Raw genomic sequence first — 14,047 nt, 5'->3', positions numbered from 1 at the left:
GGAAGGGAGGTACATGGTGTGTCTTCTATCCCCCTATATCCTGGGTGGGGATCCTGACCTCCCATAGTAGGCAGGGAGGTACTTGCCGTGTCTTCTATCCCCCTATATCCTGGGTGGGGATCCTGACCTCCCATAGTAGGCAGGGAGGTACATGCTGTGTCTTCTATCCCCCTATATCCTGGGTGGGGTTCCTGATCTCCCATCGTAGGCAGGGAGGTACTTGCTGTGTCTTCTATCCCCCTGTCTGATTTACAATTGCTTTCTGTCTTTGTCTTGGAATGAGATTACTTGGTTTTGTCCTGATCCTTGCCGGAGTTCCTTGGCTGGGAGGGAAACAGTCGAATGTATAGTTATAGTTTTGGGAGATGATATTTTTTCCCTTGTAAATCATCTCTCTGTTATGCATTGTTTTATGTTTAGTTTACATATTATATTATATGATTTGTAAACATTTGAGTGTATTCCTCTTAGTTGGGACCTGTGTCTGGATGATACTTTTAGGTGATCTCAAACTAAGTACTTTGATAGCGTGCTCTTGGAATCTACATCTATTTCCTATTTGCACCAATTCCCCTTTGTCTTACCTTTTTTTTTTTTTTGGTTGCTTTAATTGTAATTCTAGAACTTTTCACTATCCCATTTTCTTCCTTTTTACTGGCGCTGATATGACCTTAATGTCTTGCAAGCGGCGTAAAACCCTCAAAAACAAAAACAAAAAACATACATCAACAAAATTCTAAATTTGGACGTTTCGTGCAGGTCGGATGTCGGTCAACTTTATAATTCGTATTTGTCACACCAAATGGCATTTCAAATTTATATATATTTATATATATATATATATATATATATATATATATATATATATATATATATATATATATATATATATTGCAATCAAAAGATTCATGACGTTATATTTCATAAGGATAAGTATCTACAAGATAAATTTCAGAGATGCAAATCCGCTTTAATCTGACTCTCTTCTGGGCAGTGGGCAGTGAACTTTGACATCGTCTTGATGTTGATGGTTAAATAGCTTTTTATGTATCTTTTCGTTTAATTACTAATGGGGTTTTTTATCTTTTATAATAATTGTTTGTTTGTTTGTTGTTTGTGGGTTTTTGTTTTTTGTTTGTATTTTTTTTTCTTCTTTTTGGTCGTGTAGAAAATTCGAAATAAAAATATTTTTAATTCAGTTTTTTTTTATTGTGTTTGTTTTATTTTTATATGCAATGCGTGTTGATTATATTTGCAATGTTAGATTATGCATGGGAGATGAGATAGAAGATGCATGAGGCATCTTTTTATTGCTCCCTTTTTTGAATATTTATTGTAGTGATTTTATTCATTATTCGTTATGTTTTTGTTTCTTTCTTTTTTTTTGTGACTTGAAGAATACAAAGAAAATAATATTTTCATTCAAGTATTTTCTTTTGTATAGAAAGAACTAAGATGACTTCACTAAGGTATTTGTTGCTGTTTTTGCCATCCGCGTTTATGAATAATTCTCACTAAACTGTATTAACCAGACTATAAACGTTCAAGGTTACACATAGTATTGTGTGTTGGTCCGTTATACTTCCGGATGGCAATGTTGTGACCTTCTTAGCCAAGCGTATACTATCTATACATGCAATGTTAGATGACAGAAAACATAGAAGATACAAGACGCACATTGAGCCTTATTTTATAATATATTGAACGTAGCCATCATTATCACCATCATCACCACTATAATCATCATCATCATCATCATCATCATCATCATCATCATCATCATCATCATCATCATGATCATCATGATCATCATCATCATCATCATCATCATCATCATCATCATCATCATCTTCATCATCATCGTCATTATCATGCAAACTGAACAGAATAAAACACGATATAAGATACGTGATTAGGAACTATCAACAGAAAATATTACAGTTATTCGTTACTAGGAAAATATGAATACATTATTCATTGGTCAAAATCCATGAGTTTTATTCCTTGCTCGCCGTCAACCAGAGAACAAAATTATGTCATGAAACATGCAAATCGTTTCATCACAATGCACACAGCAGCGCCATGACATGACATCTGTGACGTGTATACATGCATTTTATGTAACGTTTAAGTATTTATAGATAGTATGCGCTTGGCGAAGAAGCTCACAACATTCCATCCGGAAATATAACGGACCAACACACAAAACTATGTGTAACCTTGAAAGCTAATAGATAGTTCGAAGATGACGTCACTCAGGTCTTTGTTATTGTTTTTTGCCATCCGCGTTTATGAGTAATGCTCACTGAACTGTATTAACCTGACTATAAACGTTCATGGATACACACAGTTTTGTGTGTTGGTCCGTTATACTTCCGGATGGCAATGTTATGAGCTTCTTAGTCAAGCGCATACTATCTATAGTCCGGTTAATACAGTTTCATGAGAAGTACTCATAAATGCGGAGGGCAAAACGCAATAACAAAGGCCCGAGTAACGTCAACTTAATTCTATCTATATGTATGCTAGTTTGTTTTTCTCTAATGCTTTTATGTTGTAAGGAAATAATCGCCCATCAGACATTTTGTGATGGAAACGCAAACTTCACCTCATCATCGCTGTAAGAGGTAAATTTAGATATGTCCATTTGTGAGAATTGAAAGAGGCGTCGACGTGCATGTATCTGTAGGTCTGGCAGGCGGACCGTAGCTGCCATAATTAACTTATAGATAGTATGCGCTTGACTTAGAAGTTCACAACATTGCCATCCGGAAATATAATGGACCAACATGCAATACTCTGTGTTACCATTAACTTTTATAGATAGTATGTGCTTGGCTCAGAAGCTCATAACATTGCCATCCGGAAGTATAACGGACCAACACACAAAACTGTGTGTATCCATGAACGTTTATAGTCAGGTTGATACAGTTCAGTGAGCATTACTCATAAACGCGGATGGCAAAAAAACAATAACAAAGACCTGAGTGACGTCAACTTCGATCTATCTATAGCCTGACACTGACCAAAAATTGACGTTAAAATGCCAGTCTTTTGCCACAAAAGAAAACAAATCGTGAGTTGTATTCAATAGTTCAACCAATGAAATAACTTGTTTCCATGAGCTCTACTAACATCATCATATCTTGTCGCGCCAGTGAGTCAGCCAGTCCCGGGCAGTCTGGTTGCATTCCCTCAGGTCAGCATTGGTGCAGTGAGGTCCCAGCGAGCATTCGGACAGGATGTGGTCCATGGTCTGTCTGGGGTGACCGCATGGGCATTCAGTGCCCGGTGAGATTTTCCATTTAAAGAGGTTGGTGGCGGTGTTTCCCACCTTTGCTCTAGCTCTGTTCAGCGTCACCCATTCTTTTCTCTTGAGGTCTGTGCCTGCTGGGAGCTTTTCTGTTGGGGGCTGGAGGGCATCGTTTGCTGTCTTGTCCCATTCTACCCATTTGTCCAGGCGGAAGAATGCTGAGTGGTCTGGGTGAAGGCTCTCTACTGTGAGGAAGCTTTTTCTTGATTTGAGCCTGCTTTTGGGGCAATTGTGGTCATGAAGGGGGTGTCTCTGGTCCATTTCCTGTTTGTATTTTTGTATTTGGGCATGAGCTTCCCTCCGGATGTGTGGTGGGGCTATTCCTGCTGCACGGTAGACCAGTGGTAATGGTGTTGCTCTCAGCTGGCCCGTTATGATCCGGCAGGCGTTGTTGAGCTCGGGGTCTAGCTTGGAGGCATGGCATGATCGGGCCCATACAGCTGAGCAGTACTCCGCAGTTGAGTAGCTGAGGGCCAATGCTGTGGTCCTTAGAGTTTTAGGGTCAGTTCCCCAGTTCATGTTTGCCAGCTTTCCAAGGAGGGCATTACGCGTGGACACTTTTGCCTTGGTCTTCCTCACGTGTTCTCTGAAGGACAGAGTCCGATCAAGCGTCACTCCGAGGTACACTGGGTGGTAGTTGTACTCTAATGTCTGGCCATTCCACTTGATGTTAAGTTTTTTGTGGGCTTGGTGGTTGTTGAGGTGAAATGCACACACTTGTGTTTTCCCTGGGTTGGCGTTCAGCGAGTTTTTAGTGTAGTACTTTGTAAGGGTGTCTAGGGCATTTGTCAGTCTGCTCTCGATTGGTTGGAAGGACACATCCTGTGTTGCGAGGCATAGGTCATCAGCATATATGAATCGGCGGATATTTGGGAACTCAGGCTGATCATTTGTATATATGTTGAAAAGTGTTGGAGCTAGCACTGATCCTTGCTGAAGACCATTCTTCTGGGTGCGCCACCTGCTCTTCCGGCCATCCATTTCAACAAAGAAGCGCCTGTTTTCGAGAAGTGACTGGATAATATTTACAATTTTCTTATTCTTTATCATTTTAGCCACTTTGAGGAGTAGGATCTTGTGATTCACTGTGTCATAGGCTGCAGTGAGGTCGACGAAGACTGTGCCAGTGACCCGTTTTGTCTCAAACCCATCTTCTATGAATTGTGTAAGGTTAAGAAGTTGACCACATGTTGACGTCCTGGTCGGAATCCAGCCTGGTCTGGAGACAGTTGTTCGTCTAGACTGGGTGACATGCGGGACATAACCATTCGCTCAAATAGCTTGTATGCGATGCACAGGAGGGAAATCGGGCGATAGCTTTTCTTGGATTTTGGATCTTTCCCCGGTTTCAGTAGGGCGACTACTCTTGCTTTCCTCCATGCACTTGGCAGCCTGTTTGTCCTTGCGCATACATTGAAGAGGTCCAATAGCCAGGATAGGGTTCTCGGGCCAAAGTGTTGAATCATCTCAGTTGTGATTCCATCCAGTCCAGATGCTTTTCCTGCCTTCAGATGGGACAAGGCCTCTAGTAGCTCCTCCAGGGTAAAAGAGTCAAGATGATCTTCACTATCCTTGAGGGCTTTGTCCATTTCACGTTTCAGGGCTTTTAGTTGGCCTCGTGCTTTCTTGGCTGGTTTCCCATTCAGTAGAAGCTGATGTGCTACTTGGTCAGGTGTTACTGCAGCCACTCTTGTCTGGGTATTTTTGTCATTATTCAGTTTTGAAATTGTAGTCCAGGCCTTTTTGCTGTTTAGGGTCATATTGGTGGAGGTTATTAATTCCTTCCATCTTTCCGATCTTTCATCGGCTATCATTGATGTGAGTTCTTCACCCAGTTCTAGGGTTTCTTCACTGAAAGGATCCACCTTGTATGATTCAATGTATCTTTCATATAGTTTCTTGCTTTCATCTTGGAGACATGGAATATAACTTTTTCGGCATCCTCTGGGGATGTTTTTCTTTGCAACTTTCCATATGAGTGTTCTAAAGTCGTCGTATCTCTGTGGGTCACTTTTTATATTGGTGATCTTATTGTCTAAATCTTTAGTAAAGTTTTCCCAATTTGCTTTTCTAAAATTGAATCGTGGTATCGCATTTGATTCGAGGGCTTTAACAGCTGGTTTGATGCTGATGGTAATAGGCCTGTGTTGAGATTTCGGTATAGGCTCACCTACAGTCCTTTCAAAGTTTGAGAAGTGTTGAGAGGATATGAATGCCAGGTCCGGATTGTAACCTTTCTTCCACCGGGCACTCATAAAGGTTTTCTTGTCTTTGGGGTTATGGAGGATTGTGAGGTCATTGCCGGCCGCCCATTCCTCAACAGCATCTCCGTCAAGGTTATTTTGCTCATATCCCCATATAGTGTTATGGCTGTTAAAATCTCCAATGATCAGAGTTGGTTTTCTATCGGATAGATTCATTTGGGGCCACTTGAATGGGGTTAATGGAGGTTTGTACACAGATATGATGGTAATCAGTGTTGTTTCTACTCTGAGAATCTCAATGTCATTTTCTGAGTGATCATCGCTTTTCAGTATGGTAGATTTTTCTCGAGTGTACATGGCACTTCCATATTTTGGGTGTTCGTGGTGTATTACTAGTTGCATGCCAGGTATGCAAGGTGGTTTTGAGTCTTTGTGGGTTTCCTGTAAGCAAATTATATCTGCTTTTAGCTCTGTCAGTATCTTGCATTTGGTATGGGAGATTCCTTCTGTGTTGAAACTTACAACATTGAAGTTTTCCATTGTCTGGGCCGAGGGGCTATCCTTTTACCGCCCAATTTATTCTCTCTGGTCGCGTAGTGTAGCAATCAGTCTCCTTCAGAGAAGGATTACAGGAGCACGACGTGAACGTTTGCTACTTGCTCCCAGCTCTACTAACGAAAACTCACTAGACGCTGCACAAACCTAGAAAATGGCATCAAATGATAAGTCCTCGTGGGTTCTAGCGTGGCCATCATTAACATTACCCTGACACTAGAACCCTCTAGGACTGGCAGTTTGACGTCATTTTTTTTTCTGTCTTATCGGGAGAAACACTCCAACCCCCCCCCCCTTTCCCCCCTCAACCATAAAGACAGATGCTTTTACCCGATGAAACATAATGTTTGCCATCACTTGCAATATCGAAACTGATGGGAGACACAGAAGGTAATAATGGCGTCGGCCAGAGTCGTAAACGACGAACGACTCAGCAAATTGGTTTAGAGATTAGAAAACCCACACTACTTATAAAAATAAAACTTGTCTTAAATACTAATACTATTTATTGGTCATTGCAACCAATTGAAAGTCCATAATGGCTCAAAGATTAAGTAATACAATAAAAGGAGCTGTGAAACTACGGAAGTCTTCCATACATTTGTATTTTGTTGAAGTTAGGGAGGCAAAACTCGATTTTCCTAACGAAGACATTTATTTGGATTAAAATTCTAACGTAACGCTTAGGCCTCCACCCGTAGCCATCGTTAACCTATAGCCTGACACTGACCAAAAAATGACGTCAAAGGGCCAGTCTTTGGCCACAAAAGAAAACAAATCGTGAGTTATATTCAATAGTTCAACCAATGAAATAACTTGTTTCCATTAGCTCTACTAACGACAACTCACTAGGCGGTGCCAAAAACCAAATAATGAAGTCAAAATGTCAGTCTTTTTGGGTTTCAGTGTCAGGCTATAACATAACGATGGCTACGGCCTGACACTAGAACCCTCTAGGACTGGCAGTTTGACGTCATTTTTAAAGTTTGTGCAGCGTCTAGTGAGTTGTCGTTAGTAGAGCTAATGGAAACAAGTGATTCCATTGGTTGAACTATTGAATACAACTCACGATTTGTTTTCTTTTGTGGCCAAAGACTGGCATTTGGACGTCATTTTTTGGTCAGTGTCAGGTTATGGATAGTATACACTTGTCTAAGAAGTTCATAACATTGCCATCCGGAAGTATAACGGACCAACACACAAAACTATGTGTAATCATGAACTTTTATAGTCTGGATAATACCATTTAGTGAGTATTAATCATAAACGCGGATGGCAAAGAACAATAACAAAGACCCGAGTGACGTCAACGTCGAACTATCTAAAAGTTTACGAAGGCTACGCTACGTTCCACCGCCCTACGTCAGTTTTGATCCTGGACAGTCGTTCGTTCTACAGTCAGATTTTCAAAGCAGTCAGCTGTTGAATTCGAGGACAGGCAGGTGTCAAAAGTACCTAAAACAAAAGGCCAAAACGAGAGAAACAGCCCAAATTATTTTCATGTTTCAGATCGTGCACGTCAATCAACGGGTTGATTTGAAAACCGTATGTCTTGTCACATTGTACCTACGAACTGGACGGACAGCCTCTAAAAAGGAAGAATATATTCGACGTCTTAAGTTGGATACAATTTTTTTTAGCGGGTGTTGATTTGCGTTGCATTTGTTACTTTGTATGTTTGTTTCGTATGTTTGTCTTTTTTGTTGTTGTTGTTTTTAATTTTTTTCTTTTTTTTTTTTCTTTTTTTTTGGGGGGGGGGGGGGGTTGTTGGTTTTATTTAGTTCATTTTTGGTTGTTGAGGTTTTTCTGGGTCTTTTTTATTAGATGGGGGGGGGGGGGGTTGTATGGCGCTTTTTGTTTGTTTGTATGGGTTTTTATTTGAGGAAAGAGGGGGGGGGGGGGGGACATTTTTCGGTGGTGGTGGGTTGTTTATTTTTTGGGTATTTTTTCTTTTTTTTTCTGTTTCTGTTTTGTTTTGCTTTTGTATTGTTTTCATTTTATTTTAATTTAGCTCTTCACAACAACACCTCAGCAGATTGGTGAAAGGATATTTTACTGAATATGTGATGTTATTTTTAAACTCATTCTTTCATATATTATTTTTTTTTCTTTCCACATACTTTCTACACTACGACGACCAACGCCTCGATGAATATCAACAATGACATCAAACAGCCTTTGTCCTTACTACGTGTCTCCTATACACGACCACAGCCCAGTACTACGGCAGCCACGCACCGCCCCCGCCAAGATCAAACAGCGCCTATGGATACCAACAGCCACAACAGCAGCAGCAACAGCAACAACAGCAATCCAACGCAGCAGCGTGGAGACAATATTACCAACAGCAAGCTAAGTACAAAGAACAACAGCAGCGCTATGCTCAAGCACAAGCCGACTATCAGAAACGACTGGCAGCTTATAACAATCAGCAAGCCACCTTAAAAGCCTTGGCTGCGCGGAGCGGCACTCAAACCAAAATTACCCCAACAGCCGCCTCACAGCCCCCTACCGCGTCCGCGGCTGCTGTCTACAATGCGGCGAACAAATTTCGCCAACAATACGGCTTAAGTAACAAGCGTCCACAGCCAACAGCCGCCAACACAGCTGGGACAAGTAACGCTTATTCGAGTTATAGAACGCCCAATCAAGCCTCTGGTAGTTATGCAGCCAATACTAATACAAATGTATACAGTAGACCAAGCTATCAAACAGCTGGGAGCTCTGCCAGGCAGAACACCAACACATTACTATCATTGGACAATATACAACAGCGACCTCAGCAGCAGCCGCAACAGCAGCAGCAGCAGCCTCAACAACAACAACAACAACAACAACAATATAGTAAATACTACCAGTCCCAAAGAGGTGGTTCTGCAGCAGCAACTTCCACAGGCTTCAGGCCTCCAGCTTCATCATCCGCATCTTCTCCTTCGTCCCAACCTTCCTTAGCGAACCAATACTATCAGCACCAACAGCAACGGCAACAGCAATATAATCGGCCATCTACGAGTTATGGAAGCGGAACTAGTCCCAACAACTATAACTACAACACCGGTGGTGCTGGCCCCACCAACTACAACAACAACAACGTAGGCGGTGCTGGAGCAGGAGGTGCTGGTGGTAGCAATTACTACGGCAACAACATCCAGCCCCGTTACCCTAGCAACTTTAACTATGGGAGAGCTATGGCTCCTGCCACACCCCCACCAACCACCACAGCTCGTAAGTTGATGTTTTGTATCTTTTATCCATGTCTGTAACCCTTCGCCTCAAAACGGTATTAAGTCGGGATGTTGAAAATTGAATTTATAGCCAGAAATATCAGACTTGTGTTGAGTTTGTATGTTTTATTAAGGAGAATGGATACCATATTTTAGGGCGCTAATGCCAACAATTTATATTTTTGACCAGTTTTAACATTTAATTCGATTTTTAACCATCTGGTTCGTTACGACATACTACTGTTTTGAGAGGATGGGTCACACATGACGTTAATGCTCTTAGTCTTAATAAAACTAGGTAAAACGATTATTCAAAAACAAAAGTTTAAGTTACAACGTGTAAAACAGAAGATAGAATTTAGCAGCTTTATCACCATCATTGTGTCCATCACAACTATCAGCAGTATCTTTTTATTTCATCGTCTTCTATTTTCACAGCGTATCTGTCAAGGAGTCGAGACGCTCATAAAAAGTCAAAACAAACGTCTGTTCTCCAACTTTAGGACTGATTTAAAGGCTTTCGCTTCCTAACCATCCGTTCGCGAGGCCTTCTCACCGCCTGTGTCAATTCCTTTCACAGTTCATTGTCTTTTGCTTTGGATGCTAGTGACATAAGATCTTCCTTTGATTTTTAGTTCTTGGTTATTTTTGGAGGCGTTTTAGGTCTCTTTTCAGGTCAGTGTGAATTGACCTGGGCGGTGTGCCTTTATATTTCTTGTGTCCAGGTGGGATGGGAAATATTATCAACGGCTTTATTCGTTGGTATATTTTCATCTCTTCTTATGCCCAAAAATCCTTCTGTTCTCCAACTTAAGGACTGATTTAAAGTCTTTCGCTTCCTAATCATCCGATCGGGAGGCCTCTCTAACCGTCTGTGTCAATGCCTTCCACAGTTCACTGTCTTTTGCTTTGGATGCTATAAACATAAGATCTTCCTTTGGTTTTTTAGTTCTTGGTGATTTTGGAGGCGTTTTAGGTCTCTTTTCAGGTCAGTGTGAATTGACGTGAGTGGTTTGCCTTGATATTTCTTGTGTCCAGATGGGATGGGGGAAAATGTCAATGGCTTTATTAGTTGGTATATTTTCATCTCTTTTGACTGTAAGCCAAAAAACATCTATATTATCTCCAGGATTTAAATAGATATAAGGGTCTTTTATTGTAGTTTTCATACAGTGTTTTATTGCTTATGTTGTATATTCAAGACTTGTTAAGTTGATCTCTATGGAATCTTTCTTATCTTGCTCTTCGGGTGTATTCAACAATTTAAGCTTGTGATAATCAGCTAAATCAATTATCGCAGTTTTCATTTGCCACAATATTTTGACACAACAAAGCGTAGAACAGCCATAATGGTGTTACCTATACAACACCATTCATTGTTGAGTTCTTAGTGATAACTAGTATGTCAATGATTTTGAAGCGACAATTGCTATATTAATATATAGAAATTATAATAATATATAGTTTTTGGTATGCATAAGGTGCATCTAGAATAGGACTAGGAGACGGAAGAAAACGATCCAAAACAAATACGAGTTTTCAGAAGTTCTGAAATTATTTTTCATTCAATTCTCTTTTCTTTTTTTTTTTTAAAGTCTGTTTTAATGCTGATGTATAAAGTTTCGTTTGTGGTGACTGGGTCAGCCGGCTTCCCAATGAAATAGCTCCACAGTGTTTGTTTTAACTCTTTTCAAGGTTTGAATTCACAATACTTCAGTTGAAAAGTACTAGATGGTACGTAGATTGGTCTCGTCTGACTAGAAGTTATGAAGATTTTTTTCAGATTTTTCTTTTTTTAAAAACAGGAACGTGAGTTTTTAGGATAGTGCATTGTCCACTAAACGTGCTCAAAGCGATTTACAAGGGGTCTTAAGCTAACGGCAATCCTAAATATGATGGACACGTCATGACGCATTTTAGGAAATAATACTTTTTATTTCGTCAAGCGCAACTCTGTTAACGGCCATGTATTCATTTTTACCTGAGTCCAGAGAGATAATGTAAGTAAAGAGCCTTTTCAAGGAATCAACAATGCGCTTCACATAGAGCTGGACGCGATTCTTTGACTTTCTGGTCTGAAGGCAAGTGACATACCTCTAGATGTGGTATGACACTCGCTTTCGGATCGGACGGACCTGGGTTTGAGCCTCGCTCGGAGCATAGTTGAGTCCTTGGAAAAAACTCTTTCATCCCATTCTCTCACCATACTCAGGTGTAATATGAGATACCTGGTCGTCAACAGCGTTGTCTCTGTCGAAAAAAAATAGTTTAATTGCTTAACAGGCGTCATGTCTCAATCTACATGTTAAATGTTGCTGTTTGTCAGGGACCCCATGTAAAGCGCTTTGAGCACGTTTGGTGGATATTTATTGCGCTATATAAAAGATCAAGCTCAAGTTTTCAGATTACAGACATTTTCGGTTCTTATATTAAACCTGGGGGGTCGAAGTGGCCGAGTGGTTAAGGCATTGCACTGTGACCCGGAATGACACGGGTTTGAGCCCCACTTCAGGCACTTTCGTTTTTTTCCTTGAGCAAGATTATTAACCCCCGATTTACTCACTTGGACAACATGGGTGATTCCTGTTGACATCAGACATCTTGTTTGATGAGTTATCTATATTCCTTCGTGGAATGCCTAGGCGACGATGTCTTATGATGTCGTTAGGGAAAAGGCATAATTTTTAAAATTTTATATTAAACCTAGCGGTCAGTTCTCCGTGATAGATTGCAATTCTATTTACATGTAACGATCAGTTGATACTGTCTCTTTCACGCCTGGTTAACCCTCTCCATACCACCTATAGAAAAATCGTCACATTCGTTACGATACAACCAACATTTTTCTGACTCAGATATTTAAAGAAAATGTGTTTTTTAAAGCTTGTTTTGATCTACAAAATTATTTATATAATACACTTTGTGCGCTTAAATTTGAGTTTAATAATTCAATTTATGTGGTTGGTTGGTATGAGAATTTAGTAAAAGTTTTGAGAATTGTCGGTAAGGAGAGAGTTAAATAGGTAAATGACAGTTTCATGAGCATATTAGCTTTAAAGATTAGCTGTGTGAGTGTTTATCTGTGTATGCGATTGTGGTTCAGCAGTACGGTCTTTGCATCGTACCCTAAAGGTACCGAGTTCGAGCTCCCTTCGCTGTGCGGTGTGGCCTTGAGAAAGTCGTCACGTCCTAGCTCAATTTGTGTCGCCTAACTGAGGCTGGTGCTGGGTTATTATTCCAGTCTTCACTTGGAATAGACCCTAGAGAAAAATTTCCACTCTGGGATGAATAACTTATTTCATTTATTTGTTTGTTTGCAAAAGGCCAGACCTTATTTATCCTTATTTATTTTGCGTTTCATAAATTAATGTCAACTTTACCGTGGACAAATCCCTAAAGCATAAAGATATGTCAAGTCTCTATTGTTCTATCTTCGGAATTCCATGCTTAAGGAAAGTCAAAAGTCATTGCGGTTGACGTCTGTCATGTCAGCCATACAACTTTCCTGTCACCCTTTATTCTGTATTCACCTACGTGTGACGTAATTCCCGCTGGGTAATGTCCACAACATCTCTAGACACAATGGAATAATTTAATAATAAATGTCAGTGGCGTTACGCACACTGTCGACTTTGGATCCAAGCGCAATTCGGTCATGGTGTAAACATGATGTAAATATTATGTAAATATATTATCACGAATCAAATATTCTTGAGACGTTTATATGTTTTTCCTCAATAAGAAGGTTGGTCAGATAAGAGTGAATGATATATTTATGATAAGCTTTACCTTGATGGTTGAAAACAAAGTGTCGTAGACGTTCAAGGATACCGCAGTCATCAAAAGTATGTGGAAAACAACGTTTTTGATCTCTAAGGGACGCGTGGTATATTCTAATACTTATTACAGGAAATAAATGTGCCGCTGTATAATCACCCTAATGTGAAACAAGCTTATGGTAGTATAATCCATCTGTGAACAACTAGATGAGACATCAATCGCAGCGTGATGAAAGGGCGCTGCTTTGATTTAACATACACTATAATTGAATTTTATTTACATTTAAAAAATCATTCTGTTTGAAAAGTTAAGATTAATCAGTCAAGTTGAATTGATTTCTTAGATGAAAAGAGTCTATAAATAGATTAATCAGATGAATGATAAGACCATGGGAATAATGTTGTTGTTTGTCGAAAGTTTTGAGGACAAGTAAAAAAAAATATTGATAAAGCATGTTACTCCAATCGATCGTTGATAAATTTAAAATGACAAGATTTACTTTCTTAGATTTTCAAATTTCAATTTATTCTTTATTGCCTATCCCATAATTGCTCGACTTTGTTCATCGTGACCTGCAATAGACGTCTTCTATCAAAATCAATATCGGATTGTAGTCAGATCATTCAATTACGACAAGTAAAATACTTTTTGATTCAATTATATGTTTACTTTATCAGAAAATACTTTCCTGGGACTAACTGTTTCATTAAAAGTTATGTTTAGATTCTCAGTAATTTAATCCCCAAGGACTGACTAAAAATGTCATCAGTAAGTATTTGAACATTTTTATGTGAGGTTTTAATGTGGAGAATTCAGTTTTTGAGCTAGTAAGCCATTTATGGCAAAAACAAAAAACCAAAACAAAAATCAACAAAGCTATCTCAGTGGTAAGTTAGAATTGATTTTCGGGTATTCAATAATTTTCTTTAAATAAAACAAACCACTAATCACATGAAGACTTATTTTGTTGT

General features: G+C 39.6%; 1 protein-coding gene across 2 annotated transcripts in view; it reads left to right on the top strand.

Moving 5' to 3' along the window:
- LOC144960148 (uncharacterized) overlaps positions 1-14,047 on the top strand; it is a 70,429-nt gene that overhangs the window by 23,934 nt on the left and 32,448 nt on the right. For both annotated transcript variants that reach the window (XM_078893138.1, XM_078893137.1), the window contains exon 3: positions 8,248-9,297. In XM_078893138.1, coding sequence (XP_078749264.1) covers positions 8,248-9,297 — 1,050 coding nt within the window. The remainder of the gene's footprint in view (positions 1-8,247; positions 9,298-14,047) is intronic.

Source organism: Berghia stephanieae, chromosome 14, assembly GCF_034508935.2.
Source record: "Berghia stephanieae isolate SIO BIC M18660-M18661 chromosome 14, UCSD_Bste_1.3, whole genome shotgun sequence".
Lineage (NCBI taxonomy): Eukaryota > Metazoa > Mollusca > Gastropoda > Nudibranchia > Aeolidiidae > Berghia > Berghia stephanieae.
Note: the sequence above shows the minus strand (reverse complement) of the source record. Positions and strands in the feature narration are given on the sequence as shown.